General features: G+C 54.6%; 1 protein-coding gene across 9 annotated transcripts in view; it reads left to right on the forward strand.

Moving 5' to 3' along the window:
- The window catches only part of ogdhl (oxoglutarate dehydrogenase L), a 135,660-nt gene that overhangs the window by 48,252 nt on the left and 64,444 nt on the right, over nucleotides 1-22,964 (forward strand). For all 9 annotated transcript variants that reach the window (XM_072491567.1, XM_072491563.1, XM_072491559.1 and 6 more), the window contains exons 5-8: nucleotides 12,608-12,723; nucleotides 14,897-15,051; nucleotides 16,126-16,272; nucleotides 18,736-18,826. In XM_072491567.1, coding sequence (XP_072347668.1) covers nucleotides 12,608-12,723; nucleotides 14,897-15,051; nucleotides 16,126-16,272; nucleotides 18,736-18,826 — 509 coding nt within the window. The remainder of the gene's footprint in view (nucleotides 1-12,607; nucleotides 12,724-14,896; nucleotides 15,052-16,125; nucleotides 16,273-18,735; nucleotides 18,827-22,964) is intronic.

Here is a 22,964-nt window from a genome sequence, read left to right on the forward strand (position 1 = left end):
TGATTTTAAGGGGCATAGGTTTAAGGTGAGAGGGGCAAGGTTTAGAGTAGATGTACGAGGCAAGTTTTTTACGCAGAGGGTAGTGGGTGCCTGGAACTCGCTGCCGGAGGAGGTGGTGGAAGCAGGGACGATAGTGACATTGAAGGGGCATCTTGACAAATACATGAATAGGGTGGGAATAGAGGGATATGGACCCAGGAAGTGTAGAAGATTGTAGTTTAGTCGGACAGCATGGTCGGCATGGGCTTGGAGGGCCGAAGGGCCTGTTCCTGTGCTGTACATTTCTTTGTTCTTTGTTTGTTCTTTGTTTTGTTCTATGTACGGTGGATTTTCTTTCCTTGTAATGGATTTTTAAAATGTGTCCAGTTCAAGTTTCATTTATTACTCTCCTACCTTTCTTTCTTTCTGCCCCTGTCATTCACTTCCAATTTATCCATTGTTACTTGCAGATTATGACCGCTGTATAGTAATTTATTTTATGTCATTTAACTAGCGTTACCACATTGGTTGCAGCTTGCATGCTGAGCTATTATTTATTAACCTCCCACCAACATATATTATTATTATAGCAGTTGATTGCCTGTCAATTAACAAATTTAAGTTTCCTGCTGTTTGCCATATCATTTTAATTTTAGTAACCATTTCTTCTTTGGTCAGTTTGAAATATGACATTTTGGGGGAAGTATTTGAATTTTCTGTCGTTTTCTATTTTCTTCCCCAAATTTACCCTATTTTTCATTTCCCAAAGAATTCAGTTAAAATGACGGTATATAGCTAAACTGAGTCTCTCTGAACCAGAAAACACACAAGATCCAAATCCTGATGATTTGCCCTTTTGTTTTGCTTTAATTTTTTCAAACATGTCTTTTTACTGTCTCTAGGATGTGTTTTAACTCTCCCTGCGTTTCAACCCATTTTATTTACTCCTACCTACCAATGTTATGAACCATAACTGAATGTGCTACATTGCCAGAATGTGACCTATTTTAAGCACATCATAGAATGATAGAACATCATAGAATTCTTATAGTGCAGAAAGAGGCCATTCGGCCCATCAAGTCTGCACCGACCTGCTGAAAGACCACCCTACCTAGGCCCACTCCCCCAACCTATCCCCATAATCCCACCTAACCACATCTTTGGACACTAAGCAGCAATTTCCAAAAAGAAAAGAGTGGGATATCTCCGATATCGGCAAAGGCTGATGTCTGCCGGGAAAGGCGACATTGCAGCTGCCAACGGAAATAGTGGCGTTCTGCACCATACAGTGCAGAACCTCTGTAAACAAATGGGTTCCGCGACGTATTGGTGGTGGGTTCATGTTATAACCTGCCTGCTTACCATTGGCTGGGGACTAATGACAATCCCACAATCCTGTGGGAGTATGAGCTTCCCCAATGAGGGGGGGCGGATAAACCATTAGTAAACTCCATGTATAGATAAAGCTGGCCAGTTTGGAATCAGCAGGAAGCAGTGTGCAGCAAGGGAAGTTGCTGCTGTTGTTAGATTTCTATGTTATTGTAAATAAATGTTATTACTTTGTATCCTTAAAACTCGTGCTGGATTCTTCGTGGCCCTCACAAAACTGGCGCCGAGGGTTAAAGTGAATAGCTGTCTACACTGCTGAAGCCACCTCCCTGGATTTTTGTTGAATACAGGTTGGCAGTTGTTTTCTATTATACCATGCCTCTGTACGGACGTTTGGATGTTTTTGATGCTGCGCTGGAAAGCTGGAACCAGTACGCACAACGGATGCGTTACTATTTCCGGGCAAACAATATCACCGAAAACGAGCGCCAGGTGGTCATATTGCTCACCGCCTGCATATGTTTGGGATGATTGGGAGCCTTAGGTACCCAGCTGCGCCGGACACCAAAACGTTTGATGAACTTGTGAATTTAGCGGTGCAACATTTTAACCCAACCCCGCCCACGATAGTCCAGCGTTACCAGTTTAATACCGCTGAGAGGACCCCAGGAGAATCCCTTGCCGTCTTTCTATCCAGGCTACGCAGGATTACAGAGTACTGTGACTATGGTGAGACCTTGTCAGAAATGTTAAGCAACCGTTTGGTTTGCGGTATTAACAATGCGGCCACCCAGAGAAAGTTGTTAACTGAACGAACATTGACTTTTCAACATGCCATTCAAATAGTATTGTCCCGAGAGAACGCAGAACGAGGAGTGCAGGAGCTACAGGGAATGGAGGTGCATGCCTTGGGGCGCAACCCCTTCCGTCCGAAAACGTCCCCCCGCACTCCTGGGCGAGGCGACGTCCGGATCGACGCCAGTGGCCGTCGGACATTCCTCCCCGAAGGGAGCCTTCTCCAGAACCAATGGATGAGGAGCCATGTCCGTGTCAGACTTGTAGGCGCCGACCCCGTCGCGGACGCCAGTCCTGGGGGCACCAGAGGTGCCGTCGTTCCGACCGAAACTGGGACCAGCCCAGGGGCCGTACCTTCCATGTGGATGAACCTGCGGCAACTACTCCTGAGGACGTGAAGACGGAGGACGACTGCCTGCAGCTGCATTGTGTGGCAGCTCCCCGTGTGGCCCCCATTAAGGTGACAGTATGGATCAATGGTCACCCGCTTGAGATGGAGTTGGACACTGGCGCAGCGGTCTCCATGATCGCCCAGAGGACATTCGACCGCATCAAGCAGGGTATACAGACCGTTGCATTAACCGACTCACAGGCCAGGTTGGCCACCTACATGGGGGAACCACTGGACATTGCAGGAACTACAATGACCCCTGTTGTTTATGGACGCCAGGAGGGGCGTTTCCCACTTATCATGGTGCGCGGCCATGGGCCCAGCCTGTTGGGTCGGGACTGGTTCCGCCATTTGCGGTTGCAATGGCAGCACATCCTCCAAACAGTTTCTGGAGGGTTGACTGAGGTGCTAGGACGATACCCAGATGTATTCCAGCCCAGTTTGGGGAAAGTAAAAGGGGCTGTAGCCCGTATCCAAGTCGAACCAGGAGCCACGCCGCGCTATTTCCGGGCGCGCCCGGTGCCTTACGCCTTGCTCGAGAAGGTAGAAGGGGAGCCCACTCATTTGGAGAGTTTGGGTATTATCAGGCCCGTCCGTTTCGCTGACTGGGCAGCACCAATTGTACCTGTAATGAAGCCAGATGCCACAGTTCGCTTGTGTGGCGACTATAAACTTACAGTGAATACAGCTTCCCGACTCGACCGATATCCAATGCCTCGCATAGAGGATCTCTACGCGAAGCTTGCAGGCGGACCTTCGTTCACAAAATTAGATATGAGTCACGCCTACCTACAGTTGGAGCTGGACCCTGCCTCCCGACCATATGTAACGATTAATACACACCGGGGCCTGTATGAATACACACGGTTGCCCTTTGAGGTATCCTCTGCCTGCGCTGTTTTTCAACGTGTTATGGAGGGCATTTTGAAAGGTTTACCTCGTGTCGCTGTCTACTTAGATGACGTTTTGATTACAGGGACATCGGAGCAGGAACATTTGGAAAATCTGGAGGCTGTCCTTAGATGCTTTTCGGAGGCTGGAATCCGTCTACGTCGCACAAAGTGCGTATTTCAGGCAAAGGAAGTAGTCTACCTAGGTTATCGGGTGGACCACGAAGGTTTGCACCCCGTCGCAGATAAGGTGCGCGCGATTCAACAGGCCCCCGCCCCGATTGACACTTCGCATCTTGGTTCTTTTCTTGGTCTCGTAAACTATTACGGGAAGGTCCTCCCCAATCTGGCAACTACGCTGGCCCCGTTGCACCTTCTGCTAAAGAAAAATCACACCTGGGTTTGGGGTCAGCCGCAAGAAACCGCTTTCCGGCGGGTAAAGCAACAATTGTCGTCGTCTGGGTTACTAACCCACTATGATCCTGGAAAGCCTTTGCTCGTCACATGTGATGCATCCCCATATGGTATTGGGGTCGTCCTGTCCCACAAGATGGAGAACGGGACCGAGCGGCCGATAGCTTTCGCCTCCTGCACATTGACTGCAGCGGAGAAAAGGTACACGCAGATCGAGAAGGAGGGCCTGGCAATGGTTTTTGCGGTGGAACGCTTCCACCAGTACGTGTATGGCTGCCATTTCACTATCGTGACTGATCATAAGCCTCTGCTGGGACTTTTCAGAGAGGATAAGCCAATACCGCCCATTGCTTCCGCACGGATCCAGCGCTGGGCTTTGTTGCTTGCTGCATACGGGTATTCTCTGGAGCACAAACCAGGAACGCAGATAGCGAATGCTGTCACTGAGCCGATTGCCTTTATCGACCATCCCCATGTCGACCCCCACGACCGGTGAGGTGGTTGCAACCCTAAATTTTATGGACACCTTGCCTGTCACGGCATCACAGATCCGTGAGTGGACCCAGACGGAGCCAGTCCTGTCAAAGGTTCGGCACATAGTCCTGTATGGTGGACAGCATAGACAGCTCCCAGGCGAGTTGCGGGCATTTTCCTCCAAGCTTTCAGAATTCAGCGTGGAAGACGGCATCCTCTTGTGGGGGATGCGTGTGATTGTCCCGGAAAAAGGACAGGAGTTGATAGTAAGAGACTTGCACAATGGGCATCCAGGTGTCACCAAAATGAAAATGTTGGCCCGGAGTTATGTCTGGTGGCCAGACCTCGACACCGACATTGAGAAGGTGGCCCAAAACTGCTCCATTTGCCAGGAGCATCAGAAGCTTCCGCCGACCGCGCCCCTACATCACTGGGAATGGCCATTGGGCGCGCTTGCATGTGGATTTCGCAGGCCCTTTTCAAGGATCCATGTTCCTTCTATTAATCGACGCCCAGTCTAAATGGCTAGAGGTGCATAAGATGCTGGGCACAACGTCCTGTGCAACAATTGAGAAGATGCGTTTGTCTTTTAGTACACATGGCCTCCCCGAGGTGCTCGTCACGGATAACGGCACTCCATTCACGAGTGAGGAGTTTGCGAGGTTCATGAAGATGAACGGCATACGTCATATCCGCACTGCCCCATACCACCCGGCTTCAAATGGGTTGGCAGAGCACGCAGTGCAGACATTCAAACGAGGCCTAAAGAAGCAGTCTTCCGGATCAATGGACACGAGACTGGCTCGCTTTTTGTTTTCGTATAGGACCACCCCCCATGCGGTGACTGGGGTAGCTCCCGCAGAACTCCTAATGGGCCGGAGACTTCGCACCCGCCTTAGTATGGTTTTCCCGGACATTGGCGCAAAAGTACGCCGCACACAACGGCAGGGACAGGGGGCATCATTCTCCGACCCCCCAGCGGGTCGGAGAATGGCCGTTGGCCGCCGTGAATCCCGACCCGCCGGTTGCCGAAGTCTCCGAAGGGAGAAAAGTCGGCGGGGCGTTAATGGCGCCGCAGACGTCGGAGAATGGCACGGGTGTGCGCAAGGCAGCCGATTTTGGGCCTGCCGATATTCTCCAGTCCGGATGGGCCGAAGTCCCGTCGACGTGATGACCGGTCACGTCGACGTAAATCAAACCTCCTTTTAATCGGCGTCAACCTGTGCTCCAGCGTGGAGGTGAGTGACGGCCTGGGGGGATGGCCGCTGGGCAGGCGATGGCGTGGCCGCAGTCTGAATGTGTGGGGAGAGGTGTGTCTAGGGTTGTGTGTGTGCGGCGGGGGGGGGGGGGGGGGGGTGGTTAGAGTGGGCTGGGCTCCGGGGGAGTGCCGGAAGGGGGGTCAGTGCCGGGGAGGAGGCTGGGGGGTCCGTGCCGGGGAGGAGGATGGGGGGGTCCGTGCCGGGGAGGGGGATGGGGGGTCCGTGCCGGGGAGGGGGATGGGGGGCCCGTGCCGGGGAGGAGGATGGGGGGCCCGTGCCGGGGAGGAGGATGGTGGGCCCGTGCCGGGGAGGAGGATGGGGGGCCCGTGCCGGGGAGGAGGATGGGGGGTCCGCGCCGGGGAGGGAGATGCGAGGGCAAGTGAGTTGGTCCACCTGGCCAGGTGCCAGCCTCCAACAGTTGGACCCATGCGGTCCATGCCATCTGGCTGGGGGGGAGGAGGGGATATGGGCAATGATGACATGTCGTCGTTCCCACCCCCCCCCAACCAGGCCGTCATGTTTTCCGATCATCCAGCGATGTTGGGCGCCATGGCGGCAGCCGCTAATGTCTATGTTGCCCTGGATGAGGAGGAGGAGCGTGCCAGAGAGGCGGCGCAGGCTGCCGCATAGGGGCAGGCGGCAGCCGCCCAGGCTGGAGGGACACCTGACCGACAGGACGAGGAGGGGGAGGAGGACGTCGCGGCCCCACGGCAACGGAGGCACCCTAGGGCGCCCCGTGTGTACCGGCCCCGGCAGTCATACCAGGACCTCACAGACCGGGAATGCAGGAGGAGACTCCGGATGAGGCGGGAAACCGTGGCACACATCTGCCACCTGCTGGCACACCTGTCACCGCGTGGCACTGACGGGGGACACCCTCTCCCCGTGTCCGTCAAGGTTACGGTGGCCCTGAACTTTTATGCAACGGGGTCATTCCAGGCACCAACTGGGGACCTGTCCGGCATATCGCAGACATCGGTGCATCCGGGCAGTGACAGATGCCCTGTATGCCACGGCGCACCGCTCCATCCGCTTCCCTGTGGACCAGGCCAGCCAAGATGCCCGGCCGTGGGCTTCTCTGCCGTGGCCGGGTTCCCCATGGTCCAGGGCGCGATTGATGGGATGCACGTCGCCGTGCGACCACCTGCAGATAACAGGGCCGTGTTCACCAATAGGAAGGGGACCTATTCGGCGACCACCGCATGATGATCCTGCACGTCTGCGCCCGTTACCCAGGCAGTGTACACGACTCATACGTGTTGTCGCGGTCATCCATCCCCGGCATGTACGAGGGACGCCATCCCCGGCTGAGGGGCTGGTTGCTGGGCGACAGGGGCTACCCATTGCGATCGTGGCTGATGACGCCTATACAGAGGCCACGCAATGAGGCGGAGAACCGCTACAATGATGCCCATTTAGCGACAAGGGGAGTGATAGAGAGGTGCTTTGGCGTGCTGAAGATGCGTTTCAGGTGCCTGGACCTCTCTGGGGGCGCCCTCCAGTATCGGTCAGATAGGGTCGGCCGCATCATTGTGGTGTGCTGCGTCCTGCACAACATAGCCCAACAGAGGGGCGATGTGCCGCAGGCAGAGGAGGGCGGAGTGGAGGAGCAGCAGGAAGAGGCGCAGTCCTCCCCAGATGAGGGGGATGGGGGCAATGGTCAGGGCAGACGGGCTAGACACAGGCGGGTGGCTGTCCACCGTTACCGGCTGGCCCAGCGGGCACGGGACAGACTGATAGTCGCCCGCTTCACTGGCTAGATGGGCGTGGGAATCGGGCAGTATGGCCACAGACCGCACACCATGGCAACAGCCGACCACCCACACCCCCCACCCATCCACCCACCCAGCACCCCCCCCCCCCCCCCTCCCCAACCCCACCCACCGCACCCGCATGCACACCACCCCCCCCATTGCCAATCCACCTGCGGCACAATGGCCGGGCTCACACAGTTGCGGGTGGACGCATGTCTATTGCAGGCCATGGAGGATGATGACAACCCGCCCTGCGATGAGCTCCTGGCTCCACATTGTTGGACTATGTCTGACCCATGGCCACAGTACCACCATCCACCCGGACCATCCCTGCATGCGGCTATGACACTGCAGCACACGGTCCCGTCCTCTGCCCGGGGGGATGTTGATGGCGGCCCAGGGGGAAGGGGGCAGACTCACCTGGGGCTGAGGTAAGACCACCCCTCACACACACACTTGCGCTCAACGTACATGACACCCCCACACGCTTTGGACAGAGCACAAAGGCAGCTTCTGTAGGTGTAACATTGACTTTAATAACCAAAGGAGTTCGTGCACGTGCCCTAGCCCCTAAAACTCATCTGTGCCCTGCACCCGTGCCAACTTACTCAGTGTCTAATTGTTTGGCCTTACGGGCCCTTTGACTACGTCTACGTGGTTCCCCAGACGGTACAGCAGAACTGGAGGTGGACTCCTGTGATTCCTGCCCTCTGACACTGGATCCCTTTGGCGGCCGTTTCCTGGGGCGTCCTGGCCTAGATGGGCCAGGCTGCGGCCCGGGCGACTGGGATGGCGAGCTGCCAGCCTGTCCTGCCCGATGCACCTGGGACGGAAGGGGGGGGGGAGTCCGAGGTGTCGCGGTGTACCGGGACCTCCCCTACAGGGGGACCCGGGACGGACCACACCAAGTCCTCCTCCCTCGGGGTGCCCGATGGCCCCCAGGCCTCTACATGGGTGGGGGATGCGAACGGACTGGCCATCCGACGCCCCCCCGACATCTGGCGCTGCCAGTCCTGGAGGCCCGTGCTGGTATCGACAGGGGTCTGCAGGTTTGCAGCCATGGAGCCCAGGGGGTTGGCAAACCCTGTCTGTGACTGTGCGACGCCGGCTCGCACATGGCCACTGGCGCCGATGCCCTCAGCGATGGCCTGCTGAGACTGGGCCATGGACTGTTGAGACTGGGCTATGGCCTGCAGAGGCTGGGCTATGGCCTGCTGAGACTTGGCCATGGCCTGCAGAGACTGGGCCATGGCGTTGAGCGCCTCTGCCATCTGGCGCTGGCACTGGCTCATGGCCTCCTGTGAGAGGGCAGCCATGTCCTGGGCCATAGACGCCGCCTGCACGGAAAGCCCCAGGCCTCGCAAACCGTTCCCCATGTCTGACACCGTCGCACCCATTCCCTCCACCACGGACGCCACCCGTGCGGTGTCGGCCTGGGTGGCACGCATGACCGGCACCACTCCCAGCTCCTGTACGCGGGTGGACTCCTCCACCTGCGACTGCAGCCGCCGCAAGCCGGCCATCACCCTCTTCGCTCGCCTCCGGGTCGGTGGTTGCATCGGATCTATGTGTGGGTGTGGTAACTCCAGGAACCCGGGATCCATCTGGGCGGCAGATGTCCGCTTGGGCTGGGCTGCCCTCCGACCGCCCGGCCCCTCTGCTGCTCCTAGGTACAAGGATTACGTACCTTGGATAGGTACATGGATTACGGTAAAATGATATAGTGTAGATTTATTTGTTCTTAAGGGCAGCACGGTAGCATTGTGGATAGCACAATTGCTTCACAGCTCCATGGTCCCAGGTTCGATTCCGGCTTGGGTCATTGTCTGTGCGGAGTCTGCACGTCCTCCCCGTGTCTGCGTGGGTTTCCTCCGGGTGCTCCGGTTTCCTCCCACAGTCCAAAGATGTGCGGGTTAGGTGAATTGGCCAATGATAAATTGCCCTTAATGTCCAAATTGCCCTTGGTGTTGGGTGGAGGTGTTGAGTTTGGGTAGGGTGCTCTTTCCAAGAGCCGGTGCAGACTCAAAGGGCCGAATGGCCTCCTTCTGCACTGTAAATTCAATGATAATCTATGATTAATCTAGGACAAAGGTTCGGCACAACATCGTGGGCCGAAGGGCCTGTTCTGTGCTGTATTTTCTATGTTCTTTGTTCTATGTCCTACCTCCACCTGCTGTACCGGGACGGCTGTGTTGTGCGCACCAGTGAGTGCACCAGACGTCTCATCACTAAAGTGCCCAACTGAGGTGAGTGTTTCTGCGATGGTGGAGGGTGTTGGTGACAGCAGTGGCGTTGTGTCGTGCTCTTCGTCCCACTCTGAGTCCATGGCACTTTGGGGTGGGGGTTCGTCTCCACCCATCCACTCTGTGTCACTGTCCGGTATTTCGTCTCCCTGGGTAGTGCTGTCCCGGGTAGGGGTGTCCCGGGTAGGGGTGTCCCGGGTAGGGGTGTCCTGGCTCGGCTGTGACGGGGGCCTGTGGCTGCCCCTCTCGTCGCTGGGTGGCACACGCCTGCGTCGTCGCACCCGCACGTGACGGGGGCGTCGTCTCCCTGTTGCTCCAGGTCTCTCCGTCTCCCATGGTCTCCAAGGGACATCCTGCGGGCGTCGCATGCCGGAGGGTCCGGGTCTCTCTGTCTCCCGTGGTGTGCGAGGAGCATTCTGCGGGCGTCGCATGCCGGAGGGTCCGGGTCTCTCCGTCTCCCGTGGTGTGTGAGGGGCATCCTGCGGGCGTCGCATGCCGGAGGGTCCGGGCCTTTCCGTCTCCCGTGGTGCGCGAGGGGCATCCTGCGGGCGTCGCATTCCGGAGGGTCCGGGTCTCTCCGTCTCCCGTGGCCTCCGAGGGGCATCCTGCGGGCGGTCTGCATCTGCGGGGATGGGTGCCTCAATGTTTGCTCCTGCGATACACAATGAAGCATGCATGGTTAGACACGCAGGCAGTGATCAGGTGGTATGGGGGAGGGGGATATAGGGGAGGGGGGATATGGGGAGGGGGGATATGGGGACGGGCTGTCGGTGGCTCACTTGCTCGTACGCCCCCGACCTCTGCATCAGCAACCTCCCGGTCCTCGGGTCCGCCAGCCAGTTCCAGGGCCCTTTCCTCGTGTTCAGTCAGTGGCCTCATCAGCGGGGCCTCCTCCAGTCCTCACCTGCTCCCTGGTGTTGTGTGCACGTTTCTCCTGTGGCGGGGGGCAGGGCGGGGGGTGGGGGTGGTGGCAGGGGTAAAAGGCAACAGTGTTAGACAGGTATATGAACGCACGCCATCGATTGCGCGTGTATTGCAGAGGTTAAGGTTAGGGCTGGATTCACTTGGGGATATGGGGGAGGGGGGATATGGGGGATGGGGGATATGGAGGAGGGGGGGATATGGGGAGGTTGGATATGGGGGATATGGGGGAGGGGGGTATGGGGAGGGGGGGTATGGGGGTTATGGGGAGGGGGGGATATGGGGGATATGGATATCGGGCGAGCGGGGGAGGCTCACCCTGCCTGCTCTGATTAGGTCGTTCACCTTCTTGTGGCACTGGGTGCCTCTCCGTGGTGTCAGGGCCGCAGCGGTGACGGCCTCTGCCACCTCCCTCCACAGACGCCGGCTGTGGCGTGGGGCAACTCTGTGGCCGTGCCCGGGATACAGGGCCTCCCTCCTCTGCTCCACTGCGTCCAGGAGCGCCTCCACATCCCGTGACTGGAACCTCGGGGCTGAGCGGCGGCTAGCCATCCAGTCGGGTGTTCCGGTCGGGTGTTCCGGTCGGGTGGGGGGGAGCAGCGCGTCGTTATGAGCCGTCACGCCGTGCGGCGTGTATGACGCTGCACGGCGTGAACCACGTGAGCAAGCGCGGATCCCGTCACGTCGCTGCTAGCACATTTCGGGCCGGAGACTTCGCGACGATTTTTGCGGTGTGACGCAAGTCTGATTTGCGCCGTTTTTTGCGCCGATCGGCGGACTTTGCGCCGATAACGGAGAATTTTGCCCAGGGTTTTTCTCGGCATCGGCAGATTCGGCAGTTTGTGCCCGGTGACCCAGTGTTCGTTCGGAATTTTGCTGGTGGTGCCCAGTGGGTTCCTGGCGTAATCTTTCGCCAAACGGGCCCTATATCTTACCAGATGCAAGCCCAGGGTCGTCTCCAGCGCAAACATGTGGACCACGTTCGGTCCAGAAGACTATCCCTTCCAAAGATTCCCCGCCCCCGGAGCTCATTGCTACAGCCGCAGAGACCAGAGACAATGGAAGGTAGTCCTCACGATCTTCCTCTGGTGCCTCACCTGGTGCGCAGGTCGTTACAGAACCGCGCGGAGATCGAGACGACAGAGGCAGCAGACTCTGACTCCGAGATGGAGACACGGGACGCATCAGAGGGGGAATCCTCGGGCCCACGGGCCGTGGATGTACAACCGTTCCGCCGTTCATCACGGAAGCGCCGGTCCCCGTCTCGTTACATGCCGCCTGATCCAGCGCCGCGTGCAAATGGTGTCCGGCCTGCGGCAAAACGAGTCCGACGCCCTCCTTCGCCAGGGTCTTTGGTGGATTCCTTGGACTTTGGGGGGGGGGGGAGGGATGTTTTAACCTGCCTGCTTACCATTGGCTGGGGACTAATGACAATCCCACAATCCTGTGGGAGTATGAGCTTCCCCAATGAGGGGGGCGGAGAAACCATTAGTAAACTCCTAGTATAAATAAAGCTGGCCAGTTTAGGAACCAGCAGGAAGGAGTGTGCAGCAAGGGACGTTGCCGCTGCTGTTATATATATATATATATACGTTATTGTAAATAAATGTGATTACTTTGTATCCTTAAAACTCGTGCTGGATTCTTCGTGGCCCTCACAAAAGTTCACCTCTGACTCGCCCGCCCCGCCAGCAGATTAGACACTTGGAAGATCCGGGCACCATTTTCAACGGCCACCCCAGCACACAGCTAGCAAGCAGTTCACCCAGGATGGGAGATGGATTATTCCTGCATATGGTCTGATAATTATATGTAAATTTATTATAATGAGGTCCCGAACTTTGAACGTCAGGAAAAACGGCCCGTCGCTGACGGGGCGGGTGGGGGTTGTAGTAGGGGGCGCAAACGTGCTTTCACATCGTTGTGAACTATGATTTTGATTTTGGACTTCTCGCGATATTTTATGCTCCCTTCGCCGAACCCACTTGACGTGAACAGGAGGGGGAAATCTGACTTCTTTATTAACAAAATTTGTTGCTAAATTGACGTCACTGCTATGATTATTTCTTCATAATAATACATATTCTTAATAACCATGTTATGTTGACCCTGTGTCATGTGTTTTTCTTGTCGCCCCCTCCTGTCCATATTCATACAGGTTACTACGGACTGCATGAGTCTGATCTGGATAAAGTTTTCCGACTGCCTGTTACAACCTTCATTGGTGGAAATGAACCTGCAATCTCATTGCGTGAAATCCTAAAACGTTTAGAGGTCAGTACAGCGTATTGAATGTTTTACGTTCCGAACCAGAACTGATTTTCTTTTAATTAAAAAATAATAATTTTGAAGGTTCACGGAGTGTCTGATGATCACCTCTATAAAAAAATGTTTTTTTAAAAACTGGTCATGCATCCCCTTCAGCATGCACATTCCACGTAATTCCCGGAGATTTGTCTATCGCTCAAGGAGCAAGTACCTTTTGTGCTGAAACGGTTATTTTGAAAAGCGACTGCACTGGGGAGCATCCGAACTAACAATAAGTCTGAGGCACCAGCAGGATCGCTGTTCCAGGTCTGCGGCTGGAGCAGAGCAGTCGGCTACTCCGAATCCATTCCGCAACTCAATTTTCTACACTGGAAACCTGCTTCAGACAGTTGCTTTGTCGAAGGAACCACCCCACCAACTTCCAGCAGAGAAAGGGTGAAATGGAAGTCAGCCGTTTTCCAGAATAGGGAGGTGAGCTTGAAGGCGAGGGGTGGGGGGTGGCATTTAATCGGGACAGTGGGTAGGGACCCCCGCTGCCTTCCTGCTTCCAGCCAATGTCTGGAGCAGGAAGGCTGCAAGATGGCCTTCTCGCCGATTGCTAATAGAGGCCCTTGTAGACAATAAATGCCCACTTGAGGACCTCAAGCGGAGTCTCCACACACAGCCCAAAAAGCAAACTTTGTTGTTTTTGCTTATGAGCTCCTGTGGTGGGGAGGTGGGGGAATTGGAGGGGGCGGGGGGTGTCCTTCTTTCTCAGTGCCTGGCCGATAGACCCACATTGAGAAGATGGTGGTGGGGGTGGGGTGTTGAAGACCACCCGCCGTCCTGCCACCAACCCCCTCTCACAATCCTCAGCCCATGACCTCCATCATGCCCTCACCCACCTTTTGCTTTGGGGTCTCTTGTTGACCGTTGGCCCCTGGTGCGTGCCTTGCTGGCAGTTGCCCCTGTTCCTGGTGGCATTGATGATAATAGAGAGCTGCTGGTCTCTGTCTCCGTCGTTGTGAGCAGTTTTGGGCCCCGTATCTAAGGAAGAATGTGCTGGCCTTGGAAAGGGTCCAGAGGCGATTCACAAGAATGATCCCTGGAATGAAAAACTTGTCGTATGGGGAACGGTTGAGGACTCTGGGTCTGTACTTGGAGTTTAGAAGGATGAGGAGGGGATCTTATTGAAACTTACAGGATACTGCATGGCCTGGATAGAGTGGACGTGGAGAGAATGTTTCCACTTGTAGGAAAAACTAGAACCAGAGGACATAATCTCAGACTAAAGGGACGATCCTTTAAAACAGAGATGAGGAGGAATTTCTTCAGCCGGAGGATGGTGAATCTGTGGAACTCTTGACCGCAGAAGGCTGTGGCGGCCAAATCACGGAGTGCCTTTAAGACAGAGATAGATAGGGTTTTGAGCAATAAGGGGATCAGGGTTTATGGGGAGAAGGCAGGAGAATGGGGATAAGAAAAATATCAGCCATGATTGAATGGCGGAGCAGACTCGGTGGGCCGAGTGGCCTAATTCTGCTCCTATGTCTTATGGTCTCAGCGTCTTTCATCCCAGGAACGGTCCAATTCTACGGCACTTAAATGGGCTAACCGCTCCACACCAATCTCCGACTCTGAACAGCTAACTATCCCACTGGTGCCTCAGAATTGCAATGGCTAATCCCCCCCCCTCCCACCGGCCCACTTCAATTTTAGATGGCTTTAACATTAGGATGATTGTGCTGCAATTTCAATGCCTATGTTATCTTGCATATGGATCATCAACTTCTAATGGAAACTATCTTTAGTTATTGAATACTGTACATTTAAATGACTGATAATGAAGCTGTCACCTTGATGCAAACTTCTTCTAGCTTTACTCCCATTCAAGCCAAGGTGACATATCCTTTCCATTACCTCTGCTTCTACTGATGTTTTGTCAGCGTTGCTTCCTTGGTAAGCACTGTTACAAAGTACTCATTAAATGTTGTAGCTTTGCCCTGCCCCTCTTTGTACCTAATGGGTTCCATTCTCCCTCCCACTTACTATTTACGCTTATTACTTCCACACAGGTAGATGATTTTTGGGTTCACTACCATTCTTTTCCCACAAAAGTTTATTAATGTTAAATTTAAAATAGCTTAATTTTGGGTGTAAATGTTTGTTGCATGTGGTTTAATTTTCGTATTCAAATCAGAACACCTACTGCCGGCATATTGGCTTGGAGTTCATGTTTATAAATGATGGGGATCAATGCCAATGGATCAGAGAAAGATTTGAAACTCCAGAAATATTGAAATTTACTAACAAGGAGAAAAGAAGGCTGTTGGCTCGACTGATTCGTTCAACAAGGTACAAATAAAAAATAATTTTAGTGTTTCAAAAACATACCATCTACCACGAAGCTTGTTAGCTTTATTGAAGTAGGTTTTTTTGGTCACAAATCAACCTATAATTTGTCATTTTTACTTTTGATTTTATTTTTTGGAAGGAACAGTTTTATTGAAGAGTGCGTCAGCAGATACCTTCTGCGTAGTATAGAATCCCTACAGTGCAGAAGGAGGCCATTCAGCCCATCGTGTCTGCATCGACCTTTTGAAAGAGCACTCTACCCGCATCCACACACCCATCCTTCCAGCCCTAACCCCATAACCTAACCCGCACATCCCTAAAAACTGAAGGGGAATTTGATCATGGTCGACCCACCTAACCCGTGCATCTTTGGACTGTGGGAGGAAACCAGAGCACACTGAAGAAACCCACGCAGACACGGGAAGAACGTACCAACTCCACACAGACAGCGACCCAAGCCCTGCTCACCACTGCCACCGTGACACCTATGCTTTTTAAACTTTATTAGTAAATATCTTGTGTTCACAGGTATGTTTGCTAGATTACAGCATAAGGTGAATCGCTGTTACTGTTGGGCTGCTGAGACCTGCAGTGGTTTTTCATTCTTGTATTCTTGCTGTTGTTTGAACATGTGACCAAGGTTTGCCTGTTGCTAAAAGGAGCAATTTCTCACAATATGTACCAGGTATTCCTCTTCTTTGTCATCCCCTTCCCAACCTTTAATACTTCTTGTGCCCACTCCTGGAGAGAAAGCTCTCTTCCATTCACTTAGAACTGCACTCTTAAAACCCACCATCCTGCCTTTGGCCCTCCATTCATCGCATTTTGCACCTACTGATTTACTCCACCATTCCCTCACCTCCAACCTTTGATGCTTTATTCTTTTTAAAAACCATTTTCCGTGAGCCACATCAGCCTTTGAGGCAGAGAATCGCCCATTTGCCGTGTGCAGCTCCCTGGCAATTAGGCCTCAGCCTCAAAATGGTCCCAACCTCCTGCCAGAGGGATTGGATGGGCGGCTCGGCTGCTTCGCTGGTTTTCTTCTTATTAAAATCGCCGTCCCTGTGTTTTCAGGTTTGAAGAATTTCTTGCAAGAAAGTGGTCGTCTGAGAAGCGGTTTGGTGTGGAAGGATGTGAGGTGCTAATCCCAGCTTTGAAGACCATCATTGATGTATCTATTTCCAAGGGAGTGGACGATGTGATCATGGGAATGCCACATAGGTAAGACACTTGGTTTTCATTTTCAGAAAGACCTGGGGTGGGATTCTCCTGAAACCAACGGGGCGGGCAACTCCAGCGGGAAGGAGTGACGTGAACCACTCTGGCACGGGCTGCCCCGAAGGTGCGGAATCCTCTGCACCTTCAGGCGCTAGGCCAGCGCCACAGTGGTTTGCGCTGCGCAAGGGGCTTGGCGCCACGCCAACCGGCGCCGAAGGGCCTCCGCCGGCCGGCGCCAGTTGCCGCATGCGCAGGAGCGCCAGCGTGTGCTGGCGTCATCCCAGCGCATGCACAGGGGGGTTCATCTCCGCGCCGGCCATCGCGGACCGTTACAGCAGCCGGCGCGGAGGAATAGTGTGCCCCCACACCACAGGCCCGCCATGGGGGCACCTCCCGGAGCCAGATCCCCCGCGCCCCACCCGAGGACCCCGGAGGCCGCCCGCGGAGCTAGGTTCCGCTGGTAAGTACCTGTCGTAACATACGCCGGCGGGATTGGCCACTTGGCCCATCGGCCTGGGGGCCGCTGCCAGCAGCTGCCAACCGGCGCGGCGCGAATCCCGCCCCCGCCAAATCCCCGGTGGGGGCGGGATTCACGCCGCCCCCCGGCGGTTCTCCGGCCGGCGGGGGTCAGAGAATCCCGCCTCTGATTCGGCATCTAGTGCTGATCTAATTTTCAAAAAGTTACAGATTTGTATAAAGTCAAGGATATATGATGGGGAGCAGGAAAACGTTCTGATTTTACTCCTCCCCATTTGATGTTTATACCAATTACATTGCTCCATATCCTGTCCTGGGTGAGATAAACAAACTAAACATCAACCTGGAATTGAATGTCCTAGTCTTTGCAGCTCACAGCGATTCTTTTTTACCAACTCGTCTGTGGGGAACTATTTTTGTTTTGCAATTTCTCACTTTTTCCTTATTCTGTGGCCAAGATTTACCAGCCGCATCCCGCTGGAATCCTAGCAGGATTCCCGGTGCCCGTTTTGACTCGCGCGATCTAACCAGATCTCGTGAGACTACGCAATCTGGATCCTGCCCATAATCCTGCATGGTTCAGTGAATTAAATAACCCACTTAGCTGTGCTGACGCCGGATGAAACGGCCACCCGGCATCTATCGGCCTCGCCGAGGAGACCCCAGCCGAGCGCTGATTAGTACTGGGCCCAGAAACTGGGAGCATTTGTACTGGCACTGGTGGGGGGGGGGGATCCCAGGCAATCGGAAGCCCCTAGGTTGTCAGTTATTGGCCTGCAAATCCAGTCCAGAACAGACTCTGATTTTCTTTTGGTTAGATCACTCCCTAGGACTCCTGCCTGAAGGAAAATCCCTCTCCTAATTACCCCGTCAATTCCCCTCATCATTTTAAATGCCTCAATCATATTATCCTGACCTTTTCCAGTAATGCAACGTGTAACGTGATTTACCAAGTCTCTCATCATAATTCAATCCCTTCATTCTTCACATGACCATGTTGAATCATAGCTGGACTTTCTTTCTTCAAAGTTAATATATCCATCCTGTGTTAGGGTTCCCAAAGCAGAACACTGTATCAAATGTGGTCTAACAAGTCCTTCGTATAATTGAAGTGTTGCAGAATTATGAAATTATGGGGTGATTTGCAGAGTGATTCTCTTCCTTCCAGAGGGATCTGGAATTTTGGACAGGCCTCGAGGAGGATGATCCTGAAGTCACCTGGGGTGGGATTCTCTCAGCCTGGGGCCGTGCCGGAGAATCCACGCGACCTGCGCGAACCCCGCCCCGACGCCGGCATGTGATTCTCCACAGAGCAGAGAAACGGTGCCATTGGCACCAGCGTGGTTGGTGCGGCGCTGGTCAGGGGACGCTCTACGCGGCCGGCCCGCCGATTCCGGCCCTGGATTCCAAGCGGCCGCCGTGAAAACGCAGAGTCCTGCCGGCGCCGTCCACACCTCTCAGCCGGCGGGACCTCGGCGTTGAAGGGTCCGGGGGTGGCCTGTGGGGGGGGGCTCCAATCCGGGGGGGACCTACGATGTGGCCTGTCCACCGATTGGCGGGCCGGCCTCTCTGGCTGGGAACCTCCTTTCCTATGCGCCGGCCCCTGTAGTCCTGCGTCATGTTGCGTCGGGGCCGGTGCGTTGAAGGAAGCCACTGCGCATGCTCCGGTCCCGCAGCGCCCAGTTCCCGCCGGGATCAGCAGCTGAGGCCGTGAACCGCTCCAGTGCCGTGCTGGCCCCTTGTAGGGGCCAGAATTAGTCGTCTGGTCGGCCCGTTCACGCCGGCGTAAAACGCAACGGCGTTTCCGGTGGCGTGGTCATTCTGCCGCGGGATTGGAGAATCCCGCCCCTGATTTCAGAGGCTGGATATTAAATTTTAATACAGAGAATTTACAGCTATTGCTAATTTTACCACCTTTAAAAACACTGGTAAAACATCATTTAAATATTCAAGGAAATGCATTTCCTTACTTGTCTAAAACCTTTCCAGAGGCCGGTTAAATGTGTTGGCGAATGTAATCCGGAAGGACTTGGAACAGATTTTCTGCCAGTTTGATCCAAAGTTGGAAGCTTCAGAGGAGGTGAGCATGAATCTGTTTTCAATACTTGGGTTTCGTTTGCAATTCCAAAGTATCCTGATTTATTTGTTTTTATGGAAATTGTTGAGAAATTTGCTCATACTGTGATATATTGTTAGTCAGAGTTAACAAGAATGTCTATTACAAAGGATGGGGTGAATTCTCCGCCTCCCCAGTCGCGTGTTCCTCGGCGGCCTGCCACGCCAGCAGCGGAACTCTTGGTTCCCGCTGTCGGCCAATAGGATTTCCCATCATGGCCACACCAGTGCCGGGAAACCCGTGGGCGGGGTGCGCTGCCAGCCAAACGGAGAATCCAGCCAGCGGAGAGTTCACCCTGATTGCAAATTTTGCATTTAAAAAATAAATAAAAATTTTTTATTGAAGTTTTCACAAAATATCAACAACAAAATGAAAAAGGAACCCAATAGAATTAAATACAAAACAAAATAAAACAACCCCCGTGCCCCCCCTCCCCCATACATAAATAATAAATTAACACCCGCCGAAACACATAGCAAACATAGCAAATATATACACCCCCTCAGATCCCCCAGTGTCGACAAACAAAATTAAAATAGAACCCCCCCCCCCCCCGGGTTGCTGCTGCTGACCATTGTCTACCGTTCTGCCAGGAAGTCCAAGAACGGTTGCCACCGCCTGAAAAACCCTTGTACCGATCCCCTTAAGGCAAATTTCACCCTCTCCAATTTAATAAATCCCACCATATCGTTGATCCAGGATTCCACGCTTGGGGGGCCTCGCACCCTTCCACTGAAGAAGAATCCTTCGCCGGGCTACCAGGAACGCAAAGGCCAGAATACCGGCCTCTTTCGCCTCCTGCACTCCCGGCTCTCCTGCAACCCCAAATATTGCGAGCCCCCAGCCCAGTTTGACCCTGGATCCTACCACCCTTGACACCGTCCTTGCTACGCCCTTCCAAAAAGAACATATGGGTGTGGTTTGCTGGGCTCCCTGAGCAGCTAACACACCTGTCCACACCCCCCAAAAAACGGCTCATCCTTGTTCCGGTCATGTGTGCCCTGTGCAGCACCTTAAACTGTATGAGGCTGAGCCTCGCGCACGAAGAGGAAGAATTCACCCTCCCAAGGGCATCTGCCCACGTCCCCTCCACGATCTCCTCCTCCCACTTACCTTTCAAATCCACCACTGAGGCCTCCTCCTCCTCCTGCATCACCTGGTAAGTTTCCGAGATCTTCCCCTCGCCACCCCCCCCCCCCCCCCCCCCACCCCCCCACCCCCCGAGAGCATCCTGTACCGTGCGTGGCAGCAGCAGTGGGAATTCCACCACTTGCCGCCTGGCAAACACCCTTACCTGTAGATACCTAAAGGTGTTCCCTGGGAGGAGCCCATACTTCTCCTCCAGCTCACCCAGGCTCACGAACTTCCCATCCACAAACAGGTCCCCCAATCTTCTTATCCCTGCCCTGTGCCACCCCGAAAACCCTCCATCTATTCTCCCTGGGACAAACCGTTGGTTTCCCCGTATTGGGGTCCACACCGAGGCCCCCACTTCCCCCCCTGTGCCGCCTCCGCTGCCCCCAGATTTTGAGGGTAGCCGCCACCACCGGGCTCGTGGTATACCTCATTGGAGGGAGCGGCAGCGGCACCATTGCCAATGCCTCCAGACTCGTACCCTCACAAGACGCTGTCTCCAGCCTCTTCCATGCAGCCCCCTCCCCCTCCATCACCCACTTGCGCACCATCGCCACATTGGCGGCCCAGTAGTACCCACAGAGGTTGGACAGTGCCAGCCCCCCCCTATCCCTACTCCGCTCCAGGAACACCTTTCTCACCCTCGGAGTCCCTCGCGCCCACACAAACCCCGTTATGCTCCTGTTGACCCGCCTAAAGAAGGCCTTCGGGATAAGAATGGGGAGGCACTGGAACAGGAACAAAAACCTTGGGAGACCGTCATCTTAACTGACTACACCCTACCCGCCAGGGACAGCGGCAACGTGTCCCACCTCTTAAACTCCTCCTCCATTTTCTCCACTAGCCTCGTGAAATTAAGTCAAAGCAGGGCCCCCCAGCTCCTGGCCACTTGGACCCCCAAATACCTAAAGCTCCTCGCCGCCCTTTTTAGTGGGAGCTCGCCAATCCCCCTCTTCTGGTCCCCTGGGTGAATCACGAACAACTCGCTCTTCCCCATGTTGAGCTTGTACCCTGAGAAATCCCCGAACTCCCTGAGGATCCTCATTACCTCCGGCATTCCCCCCCACCGGGTCCGCCACATATAGCAGCAAGTCATCCGCATAGAGCAACACCCTATGCTCCTCCCCACCCCGCACCAACCCCCTCCAGTTCCTCGACTCCCTCAGTGCAATAGCCAGGGGTTCAATCGCCAGTGTGAAGAGCAGGGAGGACAGGGGACACCCCTGCCTCATCCCTCGATGCAACCGAAAGTACTCAGACATCCTCTTGTTCGTGGCCACACTCGCCATCGGGACCTCGTACAACTGCCTAACCCACCTGACGAACCCCTCCCCAAACCCGAACCTCTTCACCACCCACAAGTACCCCTACTCTACCCTATCGAAGGCCTTCTCCGCGTCCATCGCCACCACTATCTCCGCCTCCCCCTCCCTCGCCGGCATCATAATAACGTTCAGGAGCCTCCGCACATTCGCGTTCAACTGCCTCCCCTTCACGAACCCCGTCTGGTCTTCGTGGATCACCTGTGGCACCCAGTCCTCAATTCTCGTGACTAAGACCTTCGCCAGCACCTTGGCATCTACGTTTAACAACAAAATCGGCCTGTAAGACCCACACTGCAGGGGATCCTTGTCCCACTTCAGGATCAAGGATATCAGTGCCCGGGACATCGTCGGGGGCAAAGCCCCCCCCTCCCTTGCCTCATTGAAGGTCCTAACCAGCAATGGGCCCAACAGGTCCAAATATTTTTTGTAGAATTCGACCGGGAAACCGTTCGGCCCCGGTGCCTTCCCCGCCTGCATGCTTCCTATCCCTTTGGCCAGCTCCTCCAGCCCAATCGGGGCCCCTAATCCCGCCACCAGTCCCTCCTCCACCTTCGGGAACCTCCCAGCCAAGCTCATATCAAAGCTCCAAAACCTAGGACTTGGCTCCCCACTCTGCAACTGGATCCTCGATTTTCTGACCAACAGACCACAATCAGTAAGAATGAACAACAACACCTCCTCCACAATAGTCCTCAAAACCGGCGCCCTGCAAGGCTGCGTACTTAGCCCCTACTCTACTCCCTGTACACACACGACTGCGTGGCAAAACTTGGTTCCAACTCCATCTACAAGTTAGCTGACGATACGACCATAGTAGGCCGGATCGCGAATAACAATGAGTCCGAATACAGGAGGGAGATAGAGAACCTAGTGGAGTGGTGTAGCGACAACAATCTCTCTCTCAATGCCAGCAAAACTAGAGAGCTGGTAATTGACTTGAGGAAGCAAAGTACTGTACACACCCCTGTCAGCATCAACGGGGCCGAGGTGGAGATGGTTAGCAGTTTCAAATTCCTAGGGGTGCACATCTCCAAAAATCTGTCCTGGTCCACCCATGTCGACGCTACCACCAAGAAAGCACAACAGCACCTATACTTCCTCAGGAAACTAAGGAAATTCGGCATGTCCACATTGACTCTTACCAACTTTTACAGTTGCACCATAGAAAGCATCCTATCGGGCTGCATCACAGCCTGGTATGGCAACTGCTCGGCCAAGGACCGCAAGAAACTTCAGAGAGTCGTGAACACCGCCCAGTCCATCATACGAACTTGCCTCCCATCCATTGACTCCATCTACACCTTGTGGTGGTATGTATTAGGGGTAATACGGTACACGATGAATGCCGAGGAGCTATTGGAGGACAGATTCTGGGTCCCGATTGGATCTGCCGCCTACTGGGCTCCATCCAGATAGGCGGGGTATAAGAACCCGGTTTACTCCCCGCAGCTGCATTCTGTGACTGAGCTGCTGGGGAACAAGTCTGAACAAGTCTGCTCAATAAAGCCTCGATTGAAGTTCTCTACGTCTCACCTCGTGTGTGATTGATGGTGCTACAATTTATTGAGCAGACTTAAAAAGGAATATGGAGCTCCGGATCGCCCCGGAGTGCCTGCGAATCGGCCCCCAAGCAGCTAACGCAA

Source organism: Scyliorhinus torazame, chromosome 28, assembly GCF_047496885.1.
Source record: "Scyliorhinus torazame isolate Kashiwa2021f chromosome 28, sScyTor2.1, whole genome shotgun sequence".
Classification (NCBI taxonomy): domain Eukaryota; kingdom Metazoa; phylum Chordata; class Chondrichthyes; order Carcharhiniformes; family Scyliorhinidae; genus Scyliorhinus; species Scyliorhinus torazame.